The sequence below is a fragment of the Trichechus manatus genome, unplaced genomic scaffold, assembly GCF_000243295.1.
Source record: "Trichechus manatus latirostris isolate Lorelei unplaced genomic scaffold, TriManLat1.0 scaffold00131, whole genome shotgun sequence".
Taxonomy (NCBI): domain Eukaryota; kingdom Metazoa; phylum Chordata; class Mammalia; order Sirenia; family Trichechidae; genus Trichechus; species Trichechus manatus.
In genome coordinates, this window is record NW_004444067.1 from 1,568,014 (window position 1) to 1,592,095 (window position 24,082).

At 44.2% G+C, this 24,082-nt stretch overlaps 1 protein-coding gene across 1 annotated transcript in view; it reads left to right on the forward strand.

Annotated features, from left to right (window-relative positions):
• Positions 1 to 24,082, forward strand: part of DNAH10 (dynein axonemal heavy chain 10) — a 136,665-nt gene that overhangs the window by 5,355 nt on the left and 107,228 nt on the right. Inside the window, exons 2-15 of the mRNA XM_004384997.1 lie at positions 1,305 to 1,376; positions 2,435 to 2,535; positions 3,875 to 3,983; positions 6,852 to 6,967; positions 7,824 to 8,037; positions 8,361 to 8,518; positions 9,222 to 9,452; positions 11,101 to 11,291; positions 12,578 to 12,776; positions 13,332 to 13,526; positions 19,043 to 19,219; positions 20,637 to 20,762; positions 23,105 to 23,277; positions 23,726 to 23,877. Of these exons, the coding sequence (XP_004385054.1) occupies positions 1,305 to 1,376; positions 2,435 to 2,535; positions 3,875 to 3,983; positions 6,852 to 6,967; positions 7,824 to 8,037; positions 8,361 to 8,518; positions 9,222 to 9,452; positions 11,101 to 11,291; positions 12,578 to 12,776; positions 13,332 to 13,526; positions 19,043 to 19,219; positions 20,637 to 20,762; positions 23,105 to 23,277; positions 23,726 to 23,877 (2,214 nt within the window). The remainder of the gene's footprint in view (positions 1 to 1,304; positions 1,377 to 2,434; positions 2,536 to 3,874; positions 3,984 to 6,851; positions 6,968 to 7,823; positions 8,038 to 8,360; positions 8,519 to 9,221; positions 9,453 to 11,100; positions 11,292 to 12,577; positions 12,777 to 13,331; positions 13,527 to 19,042; positions 19,220 to 20,636; positions 20,763 to 23,104; positions 23,278 to 23,725; positions 23,878 to 24,082) is intronic.

The following is a 24,082-nucleotide window of genomic DNA, read 5'->3' on the forward strand; positions in this document are numbered from 1 at the left end:
GCGATCTGCTCCCATGTTGATTACAGCCTAGGAAACCCCATGGGGCAGTTCTACTCTGTCCTACAGGTTGCAGTATGTGGAAATCGACTTGATGGTGCACACCCACGACAACTGTCATTTATGTATGTCTGTCTGTTATCTGTATCTTTCTCTCTATAGTTATGATACATGTATAGATGGAGCCCTGGTGGTGCAGTGGTGAAGCGCTCAGGCTGCTAACTAAAAGGTCAGCAGTTCGAATCCACCAGCCACTCCTTGGAAACCCAGTGGGGCAGTTCTACTCTGTCCTGTAGGGTCACTCTGAATCGGAATCAACTCGATGGCAATGGGTTTGCTTTTTTTTTTTTTTGGTACACATACATGTAATATATTGGTATATATCCATTACCCTGTTACCATTGAGTCAATTCTGACTCAAAGTGACCCTATAGGACAGAGTAGAAGTGCCCCATAGGGTTTCGAAGGAGTGGCTGGTAGATTCAAACTGCTGACCTTTTGGTTACCAGCCTGAGCTTTTAACCACTGTGCCACCAGCACTCCTAGGTATATACAGAGCTTCTAAAATCATAAATAAGTTCATACTATACGTATTTTTGTCTCCCCCCTGCAAAAAAAAAAAACAACAAAAAACAACCTGTTTTGGAAATTTTTTCATGTCAATTCCTACAGGTCTACCTAACTTTCTGCATTTTAAGTACACTGATGTACCGTATGTTATTTATCTGTTCCCTAACCAGTGGGCGTTTGGGTTTGCACAGCGTTTCATTCTGCAGACAGTGTAGCCATGTACATCTGTCTTTATGCACTTTGTGTCCTTCTGCAGGATAGCTTTATAGAAGTGGCATTGTTGGGTTCATGGACGTGCTGGTTTAAAATCCAGTACACACCCAGCAACGGTGGCTGAGGGGGCTGTTTCCCAATGTCTTTGCCAGCACTGAGTGTTATCATTTTAGTTTTGGCCAATCCAGTAGATGAAAAGTGGATGCACTTTATTATTCACCTTTTTATAATTTGTAGTGAAACTGAGCATCTTTTTATAACTTGGTGGTTATTTCTGTTTTTTTCAGGGCTGCTCTTAAGTATGTGATCATTCTTGTGTCTTTCATCTCGGCAGAATTGGCATATGATTTACCCCAGCTGTCTCCAAAAACTGAGATATTTCAAAGCCCAAACCTGCCCCACAAATGACTGTCCTGTGGGCCCCATCCCAACCCGTTGGCTCTAAGGGAAGCAGCAATATTGGGTGTCTCATACAGTGAAACAAATAAGTTTTATGTTTTCTTTCCACTTACGTGGCGATACAGACAGTGAGCTGCCAGTCCCATCCGAAGAGGAAGATGAGGAAGAAGAGATTGAGCCCGTGGATAAAATATCAGGTGTGGTATTTGGGCGGGGGATGCTAGAGGTGAACAGAACTCAGAAAGCATTCCCCTGGAAGTAGGAGCTTCGCTTGCCCAGACTGGGCTCATTTTCTACCTTTTACCTTGATGGGGCTAAGACTTGGTATGAAGTACAAAGGGCCAGTGCCAGGTTTTTAAAATGTACGATGCCTGAAAACACCCATTCTTGTATATTGCCTCAGACAGCTCAGGGAAGAACAGATGGTATATACTGTATTTTGTAGAGCAGGCTTTCCGTTCTGCAACCTACAGATGCAATTTCTTTTAGAGAGTCTCCGAGGCACAGTACTTTGAAATCAAAATAGTTTATTGAGGTGAAATGCACATAACATAAAGTTAACCATTTTAAAGTGAACAATTTAGTAGCATTTAGTACATTCACAGTCTTGTGCAACCATTACCTCTGTCTACTTCTAGAACATCTCTGTCACTTCAAAGTGACACCCTATACCCATTAAGTAGCTTCTCCCCCTTCCACAGCCCGTGTAGCTAGGAAAGGTCCCTGGGTGACACAGATGGTTTGCTCTTGACTACTAATCGAAAGGCTGCTAGCGTAAGTCTGCCAGCAGTGCCTTGGAAGAAAGGCTTGGCAATCTGCTTTCGTAAAGATTACAGCCAAGAAAACCCTATGGAGCAGTTCTATTGTGTAACATGGAGTTGCTGTGAGTCAGAATCGACAGCAGCGGGGTTGTGTGATTTGGTAGCTGTGAGAAACACGGACACGTGCACACACGCACACACACGCACGCACATATATGCACGTTAAATTTCTGACTGAGGGCCCATCAAAAATGCAATACAATTCTTAATTATAACGCACGTCAAGGCTACATAGGATTCGTTTGGAAAACTGTATTGCAACTGTTTGATAATGTGCCTATCAGAAGGAATATGCATTTGTAAAAATGTATTGCAACTTTTTGATAATTTGCCTATCGGAAGGAATATGCTGTTGTCCAAAATGTGGGTGTAGTCTTGATGGCAGCTGCTTAATTTTGGTAATTTTGTCTTACTTCCTGGATCGTGTTTTGCAGCTAAGAATTTACAGCCAAGTATGGATTCCGTAGATCAGCCTTTAATCGCCACAGCGGAGGGAGACATGGCCAGAGAGATGATAGAAAAACTGCCCATCAAGGTAGGCAGGGGTCTGTTTCCTCTCTGGTGGAGTAATGGGAATCTAGGGTCCTGTGATGAGTCAGATCAGACCGTCCCGGGTTGGGGGTCCCCAGGACCACTCTCAGGTTTGATGAGTCACTGGAAGGACTCACCGCACCCAGAAAAGTTGTTATACTCAAAGTTATGGTTTATTGCAGTGAAAGGATACAGATTAGAGTCAGCAAAGGAGAAAGGTGCATAGGGTGGAGTCCAGGAGAGACCAGATGTGAGCATCCAGTTGTCCCCTCTGAGTGGAGTCACACGGATGGTGCTTAATTCTCCCGGCAACAGTGTGTGACATGTATGAAGGGTTGTCAACTAGGGAAGCTCATCTGAGCCTTGGTGTCCAGGGTTTTTATTGGGCTCAGTCACATAGGCATGGAGCGCCACGGAATGCCTTGTGACTGACCTTATCTACTCAGCCTTCAGGCACCCCAGAGGTCAAACTGATAAAACAGGCCCAGGGCCCCAGGGGAACAAAAGCAGGTGTTTACCATAAATCACATTGTTAACATTGACAACCTGGCATGGCCCTAGCTCCCAGGTAAACAAAGTCTTTTTTTTTTTTTTTAATAATATTTTATTATGTTTTTGGTGAAAGTAAACAGTTTAGATTCCTATTCAACAATTTCTGCACAGGTTATTCAGTGACATTGGTTACATTCTTTACTATGCGTGAACGTTCTCATTATTTCCGTTCTGATGGTTTTGTTTCTATTATTCTAGTTTCCCTGTCTCTTTACATTATCATTTTGTTTTAAAGTAATTGTTGACCAACAAAGTCACTGTTAGCAGGCAGGACATTCCCAGGGCTTAGAGGTACCACCCAGGAGCCCCCGCAAGGACCAGTCCTGAAGTCCTTTGGAATGTGCAGGGCTTGGACAACCCAGGCCTGTTGAATTAACCCTTGACTGCACAAATCCCAAGGGAGGTACTTACAGCCAGGATGTAAGCGTCAGCCTGCCTTTTGCTTAATGAAATGATACCTAATTGCCCCATGACTATGCCCCCCAAACTCAGTTCGAGCCTGGTTTGTTACAGTTTTATAGGCTTGCAAAGCTCTGTCCAGACTTTTTCCGGAGTAGTCGGTTCAAGCGTTGGCCACCGTAGGCAGTTAGTCAAAGAGCCAGGCTGAGCGCAGAGCCTGGGTGCGTTGTAGCTCGTGGGCTGTGGCCCGCCGGTACTTGCCGTGTGGCTGCTTTGTAGTACAGTAACATCAGCCACTGCATTGAGAGGGAGGTGTACAGGGACTTGCCTGGCAGATTCTCTGGGTGGAGGGGTACATCTCGGGGTGACGGTCCTTGTTCCCCGTGTTTCAGAAAATTGTTAAGCACACTGTGGAAAGGATCCACCTCCACGTGACTTGTACTCCTGTTCCTGAGGAGTTTCTGGACCAGAACGTGCTGTTTTTTCTCAGAAATACTAAAGGTATATTCCCGGGGTGTGTGTGTACGTGTGTGTGTGATTCCTTTCTTTCTCTTTTTACATTTTAGTGAGACTATCCCTTTTTATTATTCTGTTATTTATAATATGATATGCTTTATTATTTTATTTTGATTATTTTATCATGTTCATTTATATACTAACACAGTATTAACATAGTCTTAAGTCTATTTATAACAATTAGGGGAAGATTCAGAATGATGTGACCCCGTGTGATAGGATGAACTTTGAGGGGCTTTCTTTGCACGACTGGGCGATTTAAAATGCAGGTGCTGCTCAGAAGTCAGCTTTGGCCTGCAGGGTAACTTTGGGGGGATGGCTCCACCGTCGGTCTGGCTGCAGCCATCAGTCTCAGCGGCCGCCCAGCGACCATTGCTCGCTCACCTCGTCTGCCTCCCAGCCCCCTTGCCCCATTCCACTCAGCTTCCTCTCCACTTTCTCCTGCCCACACACTCTCCCGTTTCTTCTGCCCTCACCACCACCACCCTGCCTAAGATCCTGTGCCTATTGTGTTTTAGGACCCCCCCTAAATCCCAGAACCAACATCATTTTATCGATGTTGCGTATTTTTTTCTTTTTTGAACTTGAGTGGCACTTTGGGTCAGGGCCTCCCCATTAAGCACTGAGTTGTCCTCTACCTCGTTCCTTGCAAGTGGGAGAATAATAGTCGTAGCGTAAATAGCCTCACGCTCTCTCGAGTTTGCGCTTCCTCTCACGGTTCTCTTCCTGAGCAGCCCGTCTCAGTTCTATAGTTCTATGTCGTCTTAGTCCCCCAGTGCTGCCGTAACAAAGTAGCACTAAGTGTTCGGCTTAGTGCAACAGACACGTATTGCCGCCCAGTTGCGGAGGCTAGAAGTCTGATAGGAGGGTGTCGGCAGGGTCGTGTTGTCTCTGAAGGCTCTAGGGGAAGATCCTTCCCTGTCAGTCTTAGATTCCGGCAGCCCCAGGTGTTTCTTGGCTTGTGGATGAATCTTCACATGGCTGTCCTCCTGTGTCCACATCTCAATTCTTAGAACAACACCCGCCATGTTGGTGTAGGACACACCCTACTCCGGTATGACCTCGTTGGTAACCTGACTGATAACATCTGCAAAGGCCCTCTTTCCAAACAAGGTCACGTTCACTGCTACCAGGGGTTAAGATCTCAGTATTTCTTTTTGGAGGACACCATTCAGTCCATCACACAGATCTCGAACACTTCTCTAATAACAAAAATAACCAGTTTCTGTTGAGTCAGCCCTGACTCATGGCAATCCCATGTGTGTCAGAGTAGAACTGCGCTCCGTAGGGTTTTCAGTAGCTGATTTTTTGGAAGTAGATCACCAGGCCTTTCTTCCGAGGTACGTCTGGGTGGACTCCAACCTCCAGCCATTTGGTCCACAGCTGAGCATGTTAACCATTTGCAACACCCAGGAACTCTAGTAGTTGCTAATTCTCTTTTGTAACAACATCAGTACCAAAAACGTAGACCTTAGGCTGGGCTGCAGTGCTCCCTAGTCTGAAATTTATTTTCACTGTTTGTGTTTTTTTATGGTTGCCTTTTATTTATGACAAGCTCTTTTTTTTTTCATACTGGGTTCTTATGTAGTTTCCCTTGAAAATAAATTTATTCAAGTAAAAATTGTTTAATTTAAGGAAAAATTTAAGTAGATAATAGTGCATATCTACATAAGAACCAAAAACCAGACCCACTGCCATCAAGTTGATTCCGATTCACAGCGACCCTAGAGGATAGAGTAGAACTGCCCCATGGTGTTTCCAAGGCTGTAATCTTGACAGAAGCAGACCGTCACATCCTTCTCCCGCGGGGCGGCTGGTGGGTTCGATAGACGTGGGAAAACGTGAAGACTGACACTCGTGAAGTAATTGCTCCGGCTGATAGATTTGTTGGGTTTCTGCTTTGTTTCCCAGTTACAGGGAGGGAAGAGTTCCAATAACCTTTAAAATGTCTGCTGTGGCAATTCATTTTTGGTGAGGTGAAATACATACATATCAAATAAAACCTTGTCAGAAGGGTAGAACTCTGTTACCAAATGTGTCTTTTTTATAGAGTTTGTTTTTTGTGGTAAAGATATGCATAACAAAAACACTTGCCATTTCAACATTTTTTATACGTACTAATAGTGACCTGAAGTACATTTACCATGTGGTGCAGCCGTCACCACTATCCATTTCCAAATGTTTTCGTCACCCTTAAGAGAAACTCAGTGCCCCTTCCGCAGTAACGCCCTCCTCCCCCAGTCCCGGCTGGCCTCTGGTCTTATTTCTGGCTCTGTGCCTTTGCCTGTTGTAGAGACTTCACGCAGATGGAACCGTCCAGTAGTCTCCTTTTATGACTGACTCCTTTCACTCAGCATTGTGTTTCCAAGGCTCCTCCGTGTTGCAATGTGAATAAGAACTGCACTTCTCTGTATGGCTGGGTGATATTCTATTGTATGGACAGGCCACATTCAAATACATCTTTGAAAAACCCATGACTCAGAAGATGCTTTGACAATGAATTGGGGAGGAGGCTGGCCGCGGGGAGACAGGCCCAGCAAGGACTTCAACAAACGTTTCTCAGCAAACGCAAATGGTTTCTGTTCTTGCCCAGCTTTAGATCCTCCAACCAGGTTACCTAGTATGTGTTAGCTCTCTGCGCTGCTGTGCTAACCCGCCATCCAGAGTGAGTCAGTATTGATTGCAGCTTCCCCAAGGCTGAGGGATTCATTTGAATAGCAGTTGACACATGTTCTGAGTTTGTGTTCCTTTGTTGCTCCTGGGGAAGAAGGAAGAACTTCTGTAGAGTTGGAAATGCTCACTGTGTGACGTTCTCCGCTACTGATCTTATTCTCTGGGTCTGTTCCTATTTAGAGGCAATTACCGAAGCTACGGACATGAAGGAAGCTATGGAAGTCGTGCCGGAAACACTGGAGTATGGAGTTATAAATGCTCATGTGCTGCACTTTCTGAGGGATATCATAGGTCAGGTAAATGTGGACAAAAGAGGAAATCTCAGCGTTTAAAGATGAGGGCCTTTTGGTTCATTTATTCTGCAAATATGTAATGGGCAGCTCTTACGTACAGGACGCTGTGGTGGGCACTGAGGGTGGAGCGGGGAGCAGGCCAGAGGCATTCCTGTACCCCCAGAGCCTCCGTTAGGGGAAAAATCACGAAAAACAAGTACGGTCCCAGGAAAATATCAGGTAAGAGCACGAGGCATGAGGAGAATAAATCCTGGAGTCCCTGTGTGGTGTGGACAGTTAATGCACTCGTCTGCTAACCAAAAAGTCAGCCGTTCGAGTCCACCCAGAGGCGCCTTGGAAGAAAGACCTGGTGATCTACTTCCTTAAAATCAGCTGTTGAAAACCCTGTGGAGCATAGTTCTACTGTGGCACACACGAGGTCACCATGCATCTGAATTGACTCGAAGGGAGCTGTTTTTTTTTTTTTGGTCCTCAGCTAGGTTTCAAAAAGACAGCGTCCCGAGTTCCTTCTTTTTCTCTTGATACACCAATGAGCGTGGTGCTGAGCTGACCGGTTAACACACGGTTCTCACTTATTGGTGCCGCTGTTGCTGACTTCTCAGCTGCTGAAGACTTGAGACTGGTGGCAGCTAAAGAGATAACAGTATTGTTTGGGTCTTAGAAGTGGTTAAAATTCTCACCCTTAGATCACCTTAAGTCTAGTGTGATTGCTCTCTCTTTTAAGTCGGTGCTCAGAGCTTGAGTGTTTTTCACTTTGTTGTTACATCAGCCCCTCATACTGTAGGATATTTAAAGCCAGAGGCAAATTAAGAATACGGATTATTGAGAACGATTTTGTGCGATCAATTTGGCATTCCAGGTCTTTTTGCCGGCTTTGTCGTTCAATCAACACAAAACGGATACAAGTGTGGGATTAACAGACGGTTCCGATTCTTCCGAGTATGAGATGAACCTACCCAGCATGCCAGGGGAAGCCGTGGAGTATCACAGTGTTCGGTTAATACGAGATGAATTTCTGATGAGCATTCAGAAGTTTTTAAATAATATTCAAAGAACCATGCAGCAACTTGAAGGTGAGGTTGTCTTTCTCTCCTCTGTAGTTAAGAATGATGAATTTAAGAAGGCACCTTAAGAGTTCAGGAGCGTTTGGGTTTTGATTTGTGATAACTCTTGTCTACATGGTTACACTGTAGACTAGAGTGGCTTTTATTCTCCTAAAAACCAAAACCAAACCCGATGCCATCGAGTTGATTCTGACTAATAGCGACCCTATAAGACAGAGTAGAGCTGCCCCATTGAGTTTCCAAGGAGCAGCTGGTAAATTCGAACCACCGACCTTTTGGTTAGCAGACAAACTCTCAACCGCTGTACCACCAGGGCTCCTTTATTCTACTAGGCGAGATCAAGTTGGAGATGCCCAGCATCAGTGTGGAGGGGGAGGTGTCTGAGCTGGCCGCTGACCAGGAAACCGTTGATATCTTGGAGCAGTGTGTGATAAACTGGTTGAATCAGATCTCTGAAGCTATTGAGGGCCAGCTGAAGAAGACACCCCAGGTAGGTTGGGCAGTGCTTTCCAAGACCGCTGACACAGGTCATGCGTGGCACCCTGAGAAAGAGCCAGGGGTCTGGGGAGTTGCATGATCACTGTTTTGTGACCTTCTTAAAAGATCAAAGTAAATACACCTAAGATATCATCCTTGGGCTTTCTGGGGTTAGTGTGCTACCTGATTAGTGCCTGGATTAATAAAGATAACACTGTGTATCAGTCAGGATGCTTGGGCTGCAAAACACAGGAAACCCAACCCAAATGACTTAAACAGGAAAGGAAATTCATTGACACGCATGACTGAAAAGTCCAGAGACAGGGCTGGCTTCAGGTACAGTTTGATCAGGCTTCTGGCTGTGTTTTTCTGTAATTCTCTTACAGCCAATCTCGTCTCCGTGGAATCGTCTTCCTTAGGCTGGTTTCCTTCACGGTAGCAACTTGCAGCAGTTTCTGGCCCTACATTCACACACCACATTGTCCAAGACAGAGTGCCTTTGTGCAGCATTCCCAGTTAGAGCCGGAGATTCACCGTGGTTGACCGTGCTAGGTCAGGGGCCCACCCCTGCACCAGTCACCAGCCTAGATGACTGTGCAGATTGACCCTCATTTGGAGCAGTTGGGGAGAGAGGAATGGATGTTGGGGATTCAACCCCAGGAGCCCAGTCCATGCTAGTGATTTAGAGTTGTCTGTGTGTTCACGTCACCTCTCAGGGTAATGGTCCCTTGGCCGAAATTGATTTCTGGCGGGAAAGAAATGCAACCCTAAGTGCGCTCCATGAGCAAACAAAGCTTCCAGTAGTCAGAAAGGTCTTGGAGGTGATGAAGGAATCGGACTCAATGCTTGTGGCCAACCTGCAGCCAGCTCTGACCGAGCTATTCAAATTACACATGGAAGCTGCCGACAACGTGCGGTTTCTCTCCACCGTGGAGCGCCACTTCAAGGTATGTTGGGCACGCACTCCACGCGTTAGCTCTCACCTGGATTTCGTTTACTAGCGTTCAGAGTTCCCCTCCGCTCTGAATTTATCGTGCACAAGTACAGTTTGACAAGGTCAGAACAATGAACCCAGAAAAAGCTCTATTTATGTGTGGGTGTTGTGTGCGTGTATGTATGTATACATGCATACTCAATATATATGCATACGTGTTCTGTATATACTATATTCTCTCTCTATGTATGTATACATATATGTACTCAATATATATACATGTCTTTGTTGTTGTTAGGTGCTGTCGAGTCAGTTCTGACTCACAGTAACCCCATGTACAACAGAACGAAACACTGCCCCGTCCTGCGCCATCCTCACAATTGTTGTTTTGCTTAAGCCCATTGTTGCAGCCGCTGTGTCACTCCATCTGGTTGAGGGTCTTCCTCTTTTTTGCTGACCCTCTACTTTACCAAGCAAGATGTCCTTCTCCAGGGACTGATCCCTCTTGATAACATGTCTGAAGTATGTGAGATGATATCTCGTCATCCTTGCTTCTAAGGAGCACTCTGGCTGTACTTCTTCCAAGACTGATTTGTTTGTTCTTTTGGCAGTCCATGGTATATTCAGTATTCTTTGCCAACACCGTAATTCAAATGCATCAATTTTGTATTCTATATATACATATATATTCTCTCTGTGTATATGTGTGTGTGTATGTATGTGTATATATACATAATATTCAATATATACATACATATTGTATATATACATATTTCTCTCTATAAATATGTGTATGCGTATATATATACTCAATATATATACATGTTGTTGTTGTTAGGTGCCATCGAGTCAGTTCCGACTCATAGTGACCCAGTGCACAACAGAACGAAACCCTGCCCTGTCCTGCGCCATCTTCACAATCGTTGCTATGTTTGAGCCCGTTGTTGGAGCCGCTGTGTCAGTCCATCTCGTTGACGATCCTCCTCTTTTTCACTGGCCTTCTATTTTACCAAGCATGATGTCCTTCTCTAGGGGCTGATCCCTCCTGATAGCATGTCCAAAGTGTGTGAGACAAAGTCTCTCCATCCTTTCTTCTAAGGAGCATTCTGGTTATACTTCTTCCAAGACTGATTTGTTTGTTCTTCTGGCAGTCCATGGTATATTCAATATTCTTTGCCAGCACCATAATTCAAATGCATCAATTCTATATTTTCTATATACATATATACTTTTTACATGTGTGTGTGTAAGTATGTGTAGGTATACATATATATTCTGTATACATATATGTTCTATATGTACATATATACTTTTTATATGTATGTGTATGTATTTGGGTCTATCTATATATATACTCAATATATACATATATATTTTGCATATACATATGTACTGTATATATACACAGTCGTATTTTATGTACACCTCTTCAAATTGCTGTATTTACTTTAATCGTAAATCTTGTCTGTATTTCCATGTCAGCAAGTATAGATGTATTTCAAACTGCTTTTGTCTGTTAAAACACTTTCTCCTGTAATAAGTACATTTTTCTGAATTAAGAAGACTGGAATTCTTGCACCCTTAGTGTTTAGTGAAGATACATGAATCCTCAGGCTAAGGTTGCTCTCATTGCCTTCTCCTGTTCCTGCTTCCCCCGTTAGAACATCACGCACGGATCCGGATTCCACGTTGTCCTGGAGACCATTCCCTCCATGATGAGTGCCCTGCGGATGGTGTGGATCATCTCCCGACACTACAACAAAGATGAGAGGATGATCCCCCTCATGGAGCGCATCGCCTGGGAAATTGCCGAGAGGGTCTGCAAAGTTGTCAATTTGCGGACTCTGTTCAAGTAAGAAGAAACCGTGGGTTTTTTTGTCTTTTTTTTTTTAGATTTTAAACAGCTTTATTGAGTTGTAATTCACACACCATACAAGTCACCCATTTAAAGTGTATGGTTCAGTGGCTTTTAATACAGTCCCAGAGTTGTGCACTCGTCACCACAATCAATTTTAGAACATTTTCATCGCCCCAGAAAGAAACCTTGTACCCATTAGCAGTCACCACCCCACCCCCCCGCCCCCCGCAGCCCTAGGCCACCACTAATCTCCTTTCTGTCTCTGTGCATCTGCCTGCCCTAGACATTTCCTGTAAGTGAAATCACACAACATGTGGCCTTTTGCGTCTGGCTTCTTTCACGCAGCGTAACGTTTCCAAGGTTCATCCACATGGTAACGTGTCAGAGCTTCATTCCTTTGTATGGCCCAATACTGTTCCACTGTGCAGATATGTAGGCTGTTTATTTTAACCAGGACCTTTTTCCTGAGGTATCCTCAGAGAGACTGAAGGCAGATGGTGGGAGGAGCCTCAGTCCTGAACTCTGGGCCCCCCTTGTTCCCCAGGTGGAATAAGTCTATATTGAGTCAGACACAGTGGCATTTGTAAAACATTTGTCTCATACAGTATAGGTTCGCCTGTCTATGAGTCAAGGTGAAATAAACTCAATATGGCAAGAGAATCACAAAATACCGTGTAGGGTTTAGAGGAGAAGGATATTGTGTTTGGTCACGGGTTAAAAAACCCAGCCAAACCCATTGCTGTGGAGTCGATTCCAACTGATAGCAACACTGTAGGACAGAGTAGAGCTGCCCCACACGGTTTCCAAGGAGCGGCTGGTGGATTCGAACTGCCAGTCTTTAGGTTAGCAGCTGTAGCTCTCAACCACTGTGCCACCAGGGGTTAGGGGGACCAAATGTAGAAGCACTTAAAAATACATCTCTAGATGAAGTTGATACCCACATCTTGGCATGGTTATCATTTTACTCCTGTGGAGCAGTGACCACCGTGGACCTCTGGCCTGGAACCCCTTGCAGCTCAAGCAGAAAGCTTACTGGGGGAGCCCCCGCTTTGCATGTGGGCGTGGGTGGGCAGCTGCAGCCCTGGCCAACCTTAGCCGCCATGGCACCTCCTACCCTGACCTGACAAATGACAGCGGAGCAGCAGCCCTTCCAGGAGAGGTGCTGAGGCCGAGAAATGGGGGAGGCTGCGCTCCTCAGTTAGACTTCTCCCTTGGGGAGCGGGGCTCAGACTCCCCGCAGCCCTGCACTTGCTCCCCTCACAGCAACTGTTCATTGGCAGGGAAAATCGGGCCAGTGCACAGCACAAAACCGCGGAGGCCAGGAACACCCTTACCTTGTGGAAGAAGGCCTATTTCGATGTGCGGGCCAAGATCGAGGCTTCAGGGAGAGAAGCACGGTGGGAGTTTGACAGGAAGCGGCTGTTTGAGAGAACAGATTACATGGCGACCATCTGCCAGGACCTCTACGACATTCTGCAGGTGGGAGGCTGGGACGCGAAGGAAGGCAATCAGAGGCTCAGCTGCCCGAAGGAAAGCAGCATGACTTTACAGGGGACCCCTCTCCATTTCAGGGAGATGCTGGAGTTGGGGCCTGGTGAGTCATGCACTCCATGGAGCGCAGTTATACTCTGACACCCATGGGGTCGCCATGAATCAGAGCTGACAGCAACGGGTAACTGGTGAGGTAGAAGGTAGCTAGTCACTTTGAACTACAAGTGCAAAGGCCCTGAGGCAGTAAGGAACCTGGAACTGAAAGAGGGCTGGCATGGCGGCCAAGAGGTGGGTTGAGAATGGTATGGGAAGAAGTTGGAGAAGTAGACAGGGACGCGCAGACCGTCCAGGCTGTGCTAAGAAGTCTGGATGTTAACCTCCGTGCAGTGGGAGCGCTAACAGAGAGCTGCAGGCTGGGTGGGCGGTGCCTGTGGGGCAGGATTCTTGCCTTCAAGGAGATCTAGATATGAAATCATTTTGCAGTTAGAACATACACACTGAAGCTGGAAGGTAACCCTCCTTGTGTTTTGTTTGACTGCACAGGTGATAGAGGAATTTTACAACATATTTGGTCCAGAGCTAAAGGCGGTGACCGGGGATCCCAAGCGCATTGATGACGTCCTGTGCCGGGTGGACAGCCTGGTCAGCCCCATGGAGAGCCTGACCTTCGACCCCTTCAGTATCAAGTCCTCCCAGCACTGGAAATACGTGATGGACGACTTCAAGATTGAAGTTCTGGCAAGTAGCGCACCCACTGATTCCATCTTGGAAGCGGACACGAAGCTTTTCCTCTGTGTTAAATTTGTTGGCTTATTTGGTTATGCTTAACCAAAACCAAACCCACTGCTGTCAAGTCAATTCATAGCGACCCTATAAGACAGAGCAGAACTGCCCCATAGCGTTTCCAAGGCTGTAATCTTTACGGAAGCAGACTGCCACGTTTCTCCTGCGGAGTGGCTGGTGGGTTTGAACCGCTGACCGTTCATTGAGCAGCCAGATGCTTTAACCACTCTGTGACCAAGGCTCCTTAGTTACGCTTAGGTTTTTAAAAAATCACAGAAGTAATACCTGCTTATTTGTAAGGAAAAAAAACTAAAACAGTTCCCCAGGTGGAATAAGTCTAAATTGAGCTAGACACAGTGGCATTTGTAAACCATTTGTTTCATACAATACGGGTTCACCTATCTGTGAGTCAAGGTAAAATAAACTAAATACGGCAAGAGAATCGCAAAATACCATGTAGGGTGTAGAGGAGAAGGGTATTGTGTTTGATCAGGAGTTGGGGGTATGGAAAGCAACAAGTTGGAAGCAACCTTTGGGATTGGGAAGTCTTTGGACAGCTGGAGAGGGGAGCAAGGGTGGAGGGTGAAAAAATGAAGGGGCGCTCAGGTAGTAGGAACAGCATGGATAGAGGGAACAGAAGCAGAAGGAACAGAATGTGTTTTAAGGAAGGGCAAGAAAGATGGTGTGGTGTAAGACTTGAGTAGGTATTTGTTACCGTTTGGTGCCATCAGGTTGATTCCGACTGATAGCGACCCATGTGAGAGAGTAGAACTGCCCCATAGGGTTTTCTTGGCTGTGGTCTTTGCAGGAACAGATAGCCAGGCCTTTCTCCCACTGAGCCTCTGGGTGAGTTCAAACTGCCAACCTTTCAGTCAGTAACTGAGTGCTTAACCATTGTGCCACTAAGGCTTGTTGAGTAGGTAGTAGGGGGAAATAAAGCTAGCAAAGTGGGTTGAGTGTATATTGCAGAGGACCTAGAGGGCCAGGGTATGGAATGGGACTTTATTTAGTATGTAGTAGGGACCATTTGGAGCCCTGGTGGCACAGTGGTCAAGAGCTCAGCTGCTGACCGAAAGGTCAGCAGTTCGAATCCACCAGCTGCTCCTTGGAAACCCTACAGGGCAATTCTACTCTGTCCTATAGGGTTGCTATGAGTTGGAATCGACCTGATGGCAATGGGTTAGGTTTTTTAATCTTTTTTTTAGGGGCCCATTGCAGGTTGTTGACCAAGGGGATGATATAATCAGAACTGTATTTTAGGAAGATTTTTCTCAGAGACTGTCAAAAAGTGACCGTAGCTAAGAATCAAATTTCACTCTACAAAGTGTGAATAGGGTGGCCCATCACGCTCATGGGAGACCCCATCAGTAGCAGCCCTATTATGTGTCTTCAATAACTGTTTTTATAACCCCAAGCACCTCTTCCTATGGACAACCGTTGAACGTTCTACTTGGTTACAGTCTTAGTTGTTTAGTGCTGCTGTAACGGAAATACCACAAGTGGGTAGCTTTAACAGACACATTTATTTTCTCACGGTTAGGAGGCTAGAAGTCTGAGTTTAGGGCACCAGCTCTCGGAGAAGGCTCTCTCTCTGTCAGCTCTGGGGGAAAAGCCTTGTCTCAGGGTCTCTAGCTGGCCATCCTTTAAGTTCCTGGGCTTGCAGACAGGTCGGCCTCAGTCTTCAGATAGTGTCTGTCTTCCCCCTGTGTCTTTTTAAAAAAATGTTTTACTGTGTTTTAGGTGAACGTTTGCACAGCAGATTAGTTTCCCGCTCAACAGATTGTCCGTGAAGCGTCCCGGACCTTGGCTCCGGTCCCCACGCCGCGTCAGCACTCTCCCCATTTCTGCCCTGGCCTGACCGTTCCCTTCCATCTGGCTTTCCTGCCCCTTCCTGCCCTCTCATCCCCTCATCCCCACTCCTGGGCAAAAGTTGCCCTTTTGGGCTCATCTAATTGTTTGTTCTGTGGAGCATGTTCTTTTAGGGTCTTATTGTTTATTTTATAGGCCTGTCTGTTGCTTGGCTGGAAGGTGATTTCCAGGAATGGCTGCAGTTCCAAGTCAGAGGGGTGTCTTAGGGCCATAGTCTCGGGGCTTAATCCGCTCTTTTGTATCTCAAAAGTGATTGGTTTAAGACAATAATAATATGGCTTCATTAACATAAAAAAGAAAACCCTATTCCCAAATGTGATTACATCTACAGATATAGGGGTTACAATGTACAACATATTGTTGGGGGACACAATTCAATCCGTAACAGTTATATAAGCATTATTATTATAAGTTATTCTCAGCTTCTGTTTTATTTGGTGTCATTTATTTTTAAATTTAATTTCCACCAAAGTCAGTTAGGTCATACTAAAAAAATTTACAATTAAAAAAAAAGCAGTCTCATGCTTAACCCTTTCCGTCCTCATTCTTGCAGTCATTCATCACAATTTTAGATGTTTCTTTTGTTGTTTGCTTCCGTATTTCCTAAAGGACATGCCAATGTGGTTATTTCCTGATATATTGGTTTTAGACATTTGTTAACTTCTCAGAGTAGATATAGACTGGATTGTTTCACTCCTACCCCCACTCTCTCTCTCTCTTCTAGCATAGTTTTAGCATAACTTTTGGTTAATGATCAATGTTTACTCATTTTGTCTGTGTGAATATTGTTTGCTTAAGTAGCCCATCATAACCTTTCTGTCCAACCCTTCATTTTTTCTTGGGTTAATAGTCGCCTTTATTTTTCATTTGTCTGATTATTTACATATCCATTGTTAGTTTTTCCCAGCTGCTCTAACATCTCTGCTGTACACCTATCCATAATGGATTCCATTTGCTCAAATATATCAGGGCCATTATTTTCCTGGAGTCCTTTCTCCCAGAGCTCACCAGCCCTCCTCTCTAGTCTAGGTGGTTTGTTCTTTAGGCCTGTTACATAGCAGTTGCCTGAGGACTCTCTGTCTTCTCTCATCTGTGTTAGATCTCATGTCTTCCTCTTTCCTTGTTTACTCCTTTGTTTTGTTGGAGCGCATTTCCTAGTACCTTCCTAGGAAGGGTTTCATGGCACTTAAATTTTTGAGTCCTTATATGTATGAATTCTGACCTAACACTTAGGAATAGAATTCAGGGTTGAAATTAACTCCCCTTCCCAACCCCCAGAAATTTGAAGGCATTCTTCATTGATTTCCAGATTTCACTGCTGTTAGGAGTCTGATGTCACTCTGATTTAAATTTTCTAGAACTAACCCTCCAGTCTCTTGCAGAGTGGGGTGGAGATGGGGGAACAGAGGATGCTCAGTGGCCTGCCTGTGCAGGGTGGACAAGGGGTCCTCTGTTTGTGGATTTTCAATAACCTCTTTTGCTTTTGAGCCCCTCACCTCACCCCCACCTTTGTGGTAGCTGGTGGGTCCGAATGCTGAGCTTCTCAGAGATTTCCACAGGGGAGCAAACCAGTAACAGTCTCTTCCCCCTATTGCAGGCGTTATGCTGTACCTCTCTGCCTTTTGTAAGTTTTTCAGCAGCTCTAACATCTCTGCCGTACACCTATCTATAATGGATTGCATATGCTCAGATATATCAGAGCCATTATTTTCCTGGAGGCCTTTCTCCCAGGAAATTCAATGATATTCTTTTTTTTTTTAATTGTGTTTTAAGTGAAAGTTTACAGTTCAATTTAGTTTCTCCTACAAAAATTTATACGTACAATTGTTATGTGACCCTATTTGCTCTCCCTATACTGTGATAGCACACTCCTCCTTTCCACCTCGGATTTCCCATGTCCATTCAGCCAGCTCGTGTCTGTCTCTGCCTTCTCATCTCACCTCCGGACAGGAACTGCCCATTTAGTCTCATGAATCTACTTGAGCTAAGAAGCACACTCCTCACGAGTATCATTTTGTGTCTTACAGTCCAGTCTAATCTTTGTCTGAAGAGTTGGCTTTGGGAATGGTTTTAGTTTTGGGCTAATGGATAGTCTGGGGGCCATGTCTTCCAGGGTCCCTCTAGTCTCAGTCAGACCATTAAGTCTGGTCTTTTTACTAGAATTTGAGTTATGCGCCCCACTTTTCTCCAGGAAATTCAATGGTATTCCCAAGTAAGCACACTCTCCTTCTTCCAAAAATTCCTAAACTATCTCCTGCTGTTGTCTCCTCTCCCAGTTTTATTTGCATATATTAGTTAGTTCTTTTAAGAATTCCTTTTCTGCCATTTTGGCCTGGTTGGGGAGAGAGCAGAAAACAAATGCAGACTGTCTACCATTTTGAACTGGACACCAGCTTCCATTAAAAAGCAATATAAATCCGTCGCAAGACACTGCTTTTTTGCACATTTCTTCTCCACTTTGTTTTTGCAGAATAATTGCATCAGCTTGAGCCTATTTTCTTAACTGTTTTTTTTTTTTTTTTGCGGGGGGGCAGGTAATTGAGAAAGAAGCAAAAAATTTTATTGATGAATCTTTTAAGACACTTCGATCAGCGGAAGCAGCATTTGACATGCTTTTAAAATTTAAGCATATTCGTTCACGGGAGGCTGTTAATCGACAAATGATGATGAAATTCAATGATATTCTTGCACAGTATTGCAAAGAGGTAAGAAAAATCAATAGCCACAGTAGCAATAAAAATACACTAAGCAGATTGTGAACAATCGAATCACACTATTACCCATCTTTCCATCTAAATCCAGGGAAACTCTGGAATTTTCCTAAGTAAGCATGCCACAAAATATAGCTTATCAAAGCAGAACAGGGTTTGTTTATTTAGTGGAGCAATTCACTAAGAATATGTCACCTACCCATTATATACTTCATACTGTGGTGGGCCTGTGGGCTGGTAGTAGTGCTAGTCACTGTAATAATAGCAGTAGTCACAGCTAACCATGTGCAAAGGTGATGTTGTTGATGTGTGCCATTGAGTTGATTCTGACTCATGGTGACCCCATGTGACAGAGTAGAACTGCCCCATAGGCTTTCCTAGGCTGCAGTGTTTATGGGAGCAGATCTGCAGGTCTCTTCTCCCATAGAGCAGTGGAGTAGCTGGTGGGTTCTAACCACCAACCTTTTGTTAGCAGCTGAATGCTTAATCATTGCACAACCAGGTCCCCTTATTATTCTGCCTACTATACTTAATTACCCGGAGGAGAGTACAAAAATACTTCTTTTAAAATGCAGGCGTGGCCACTGATCATGCCTAGAATGGATTTTAGTATTTCCAGCAATTCAGTCAAACAAATTTCTACACACTGTGCATGGTCTGTAATTCTAAGGTAAAGTGGAGCATTGCATGTTAAACCAAAGAAAAGATTACTAGAGAGTATAAGAAAAAGTAGCAAATATTAAGAAAGTGGTAAAAACACTATTTTATATCTTAGGGTGTTTCTTAACATTCCTATCTTCATTCCTTTAAAGATAGAGATCTCAAGTTACATCTTTCTTGGCTAACACAGTGATGTTTATCACTTACAGAATATGTTTGCTTGCTTTCCAGATGGACATAGTGAATACACTGTTTGTTCAAAACCTCGACAACCCCCCTCTATATAAGAATCATCCTCCAGTAGCAGGTGCAATATACTGGGAACGATCTCTCTTCCATCGGATTAAACACACCATCCTCAGATTTCACGAGGTCGAGGAGATACTGGACAGTGATCGAGGAAGGGAAGTATGTTACTTTCACTGAAACTGTCACGTCTTAATTCTAGATGGGTGGGCCCCCTTGGTATTGCCCAGGAGAACTGTTCATTCCAAGTGGCTGCTTAGCCTAGAGCAGGCTGCATGGAGTTGCCCGTTCGAGAAGCAGCCCAATTTCACACCCACACCTGCAGTTTAGAGGGTCTTTCCTGTGGTCCCTGATTTGGGGCTCACATGTAAAGCTACATTTTGTGTTCTTTCTTTTTAGCATCTTAATATATATGACATATTTTTAAAAAATTGTTGTTGAAAGTATACTCAGCAAAACATACCAGTTCAACAATTTATGCACGTAGAATCAGTGGCATTGGTTGCATTCTTCAAGTCGTGCAACCATTCTCACCCTCCTTTTCCGAATCGTTCCTCCTCTGTTAATATAAACTCTCTGCCCCCTAAGGTTCCTGTCTAATCTTTCGAGTTGCTGCTGTCAATTTGATCCCATAGAGGTAGATCTTAAAAAAGCACAATGTTCAAGGCAGACATCTTTACTAAATAAGTTGACCTATTGCTTGGTTTAAAGAAGACGTTGAGGGATATTTTTGGTTTCACGTTTAAAGATTATTTCAGGGCAACAGTTTCAGAGGTTCATCCAGCCTCAATGGCTCCATATATACAACCTCTTAATACATCATGTTAGTGCGTATTACATACACAATATATATGACATCTTAATACACACAGCATCTCAATACAGATGACAGGGAGCATGGACATCTCCCTGTACTCCACGGAGGATGAGTGGCATCTTCTTGTAATACCTCCTCCTTTCCCAGCCTGTGGGTTTCGTATGCTCTTTAGCAGGGCTTGATGGACCTCTTCTGTAAAGGGGCAGATGGTAAATAATACAGGCTTTGCAGTTCATACCATTGAGGACTCTCTGAAGCTTTTTTTTTTTTTTGTGAGTTTTTGTAACTTGATATTTACCATCTTAGAAACTAAAACTGAGAAGTGTTTAAAATATGTTATTTATTAATTCCTTTACAAACTCTGTTGTTTAGCAAGAAAGCAGCCATAGGTACTATGTAAATGAATGGGTGCAACCATGTTCCAATAAAACTTTATTTATGGATGCTGAAATTTGAATTTCACAGAATTTTTCACATATCATAAATCATTAGTGTTCTTTTGATTTTTTTCTTATAATTTAAAAATGTAAAAACCTTTCTCAGTGCATGGACCGTACCAAATCCAGCCCGCGGGCTATCGTTTGCTGATCCCTGGCCAATAGCCCAGATTTTAAGTTATCCCGTCTCAAACACATCCTCCAGTACTTGTGAAGAACTATCTACTGCCTTTTCTAAAATGTGTTGACAGATTATTTTTTTTTTAAATAGAGATGAAGGGTTATTTCCAAGGACAAAATGACCATTGCTTGAATTCTTTGACAGGTAAAAGAAATGTATCTGGAGGTGGGTAGGAGAATGAAGCAGTATGAAGACAGAAAGTATGATCAGTGGAGAGAGCTGACGGAGCAGATCCTCCCAACTCTTATGAAGAAGAGTCTGCTTACCAAGGTACGTATTTCTGTACCCTTTGTTGTTAGCAGCCATGGAGTCAGCCCCCGACTCCCAGTGACTTTCTGTACAGTGGAATGAAACACTGGCCTGTCCTGCACCATCCCCATGGCTGGTTTTGGATCAAACCATTGTGGTCCATCGGGTTTTCATTGGCTAGTTTTTCAGAAATAGGTCACCAGGCCTTTCTTCCTAGTCTATCTTAGCCTGGAAGCTCCACTAACCCCTGTTCAGCATCATAGCAACCCGCAAGCCTCGACTGACGGATGAGTGGTGGCTGCACATGAGGTGCACTGGCCAGGAATGGAACCTGGGTCTCCCTCATGGAAGGCGAGAATTCTACCACGAAACCACTACTGCCCCCAGTCCCAGATTGTGGTGCCCGTGGAAGATGACGGCATCTGTCATGTTCTTGAGGTTTGTTTTTGTTGGCCCTCATTCATGAGGTTGATGGGTATTTCCAAAATCAAAGACAAGAAACGGCGTGGCTGGCTGGGGGAAGAACAGAGGCAGAAAGGAAAGAGAGTAGAGACAGCGTAACGTCATGATTAGGAACGCAGGCTGGAACTGGGGAGACCTGAGACCTCTTGCCCCTTGGCGAGTGGCTCAACTCTGAGCCTCAGTTTACCCATTTATAAACACGAGTGGGATCAGATGATATGAATATGTAAAGTGTTAGTTGAACCCTATGAAATAGTTGACAAGTGACCATTTTTGACCTACAGAAAAATGTCATTTCACATGATTCATCCTTATACTTAGCACTAGGCCTGGCACATAGTAAGCACTCAAGAAATATATATTAGTTAAGTGGCATCTGGGGTCTTAAAAGTGAGCAAGTGGCCATCTAAGATGCATCAGTTGGTCCCAACCCACCTGGAATAAAGGAGAATGAAGAACACCAAAGACACAAGGAAAGTATTAGCCCAAGAGACAGAAACACCACATAAACTAGACTGAAATATATATTAGTTAAGTGGCATCTGGGGTCTTAAAAGTGAGCAAGTGGCCATCTAAGATGCATCAGTTGGTCCCAACCCACCTGGAATGAAGGAGAATGAAGAACACCAAAGACACAAGGAAAGTATTAGCCCAAGAGACAGAAACACCACATAAACTAGAGACTTCATCAGCCTGAGACCAGAAGAAATGGATGGTGCCCAGCTACCACCAGTGACCGTCCTGACAGGGAACACAACAGAGTCCCTGATGGAATGGGGGAATGGTGGGTTACAGAACTCCAATTCTAGTAAAAAGACCAGACTTAATGGTCTGACTGAGACTGGAGGAACGCCAGTAAGCATGGCCCCCGGACTCTCTGTCAACACAGAACTAAAACCATTCCTGAGGCCAACTCTTCAGACTAAGATTTGACTGGACTATGGGACATAAAATGGTACTCGTGAAGAGTGTGCTTCTTAGCTCAAATAGATACATGAGATTAAATGAGCAGCTCTCGTCCGGAGGCGAGATGAGAAGGCAGAGAGGGTTAGGAGCTGGTTGAATGGACACGGGAAATCCAGGGTGGAAAGGAAGAATGTGCTGTCACAGTATAGGGAGAGCAAGTAGGGTCACAAAACAATGTATAAATTTTTGTATGAGAGACTAACTTGAACTGTAAAATTTCACTTAAAGCACAACAATTAAAAAAAAAAAAACCTTTGGGGGAGAAAAGAAATATATATTAGTTATAAATACTGTTAAAATGTATACTGTAAATATTAAAATAAGGAGGGAAGACCTAGGCCTGGCAGTTTTGGGTCTCTGAAATTCTGAAGTTGGTTCAAAAATGAGTGAAGAGGGCCGGGGGGACCTATGGGGAATTGCATTGCTTGAGTCCCATCAGAAGGGACAGTGGCTGTTGCCACCACCACCTGTACTGCCACCATCACCTCTGCTATCAACATCACTTAAGCCCGTCCTTGCTGCATTTTATCACATTTCCCAACTTGTTGAATTCTGGGTTTTTATGTGAAACTGCCAACTTTTCAAATGTTGATGACTAAATCAGATTCTTTAAAAAGTCAGCTCACCCAACAGAACGTGTATTCTGGCTGGTTCCAGCCTGTGGGTTGCCAGCTCCCTGGTCTGTTAGGGCAGCCAGGCCCTCTGTATCCTCTTCACATCCACTTTTAACTGGGTTCCTAAGAAAGGCCTGGTGATCTACTTCCAGACAATCAGCCGCTGAAAACCCTGTGGAGTGCAGTTCTGCTCTGACACCCGTGGGGGTGCCATGAGTGGGAGCTGACTTGACGGCAGGTGGTTGGGTTTTTTGGTTTTGGTTTATTGATCTGACTGCTCCTTGGACTGCCTTGCTCCCTTATGAAATGTCTCTTCCACAGTCTTCCTCCATTACTGACGAGGCAGCCGCCTCTGAACGGGGGGCCGTGTTTGTCATAAATTTTTCACCTGCTCTCAGAGAGATTATTAACGAAACAAAGTACTTGGAACAGCTGGGATTCACAGTCCCTGAATTAGCGAGAAATGTTGCGCTCCAGGAGGACAAATTCCTCAGGTAAAAACATTCTCCTCGTAAGCCAGCAGTCACCTTCTTAGTCCTGGGGTCCCTTTCACTCTTAAAAATTGCTGAGGACTCCGCCAAAAGCTTTTGATTATAATAATCGTATTTACCACAGTAGAAATCAAAGCTGAGAAATGTTTAAAACAAATTTTTATTAATTTAAAAATATGCTTTATGACAAAATACAATCCATTTAAAAATGTTTTATGTAATCAATTTAAAAATAACAGCTGTAAACCTAGAAAGAAATAACATTATTTTTCATGAAAATAAGTATATTTTCCAAAAAAAAAGTCTGTGAGAAGAGTGGCATTGTTTTAAATTTCTGCCAAAACCTCACATTTTTAACCAGTTAGTGGTCTTTTGTAACATTTCTGTAAGATGTTGAGCTCTGTACGAGCTTGCTTGCCCTCTCATGTGACGGCTCTCGTGTGATGCACAGGTACACAGATGGAATACAGCGGATGTTGGATCATTATCACATGCTCTTAGGAACCTTAAACGAGGCGGAGGCCCTCCTTCTCGATGATCATTCCCAGGAATTGGTCAAAGTGTTTAGATCTGGATATAAGCGGTTAAACTGGAACTCACTAGGTAACATGATTCCTCTATTGCCCTTTCAGACTTTGTGATGCAAAAATAATTCTTTTAGGTTGTTTTAGTTGAATTATAATTTGTGTGTGTGTGTGTATAGATCCAGTTCACAAATAACTTTTGAGGGTCAGTGAAGTATACTTTGTGGAGCTTAGAAGTAAACTCAGTACTTTGATTGGAGGCTGTCTTAATTTCCTCATGCTGC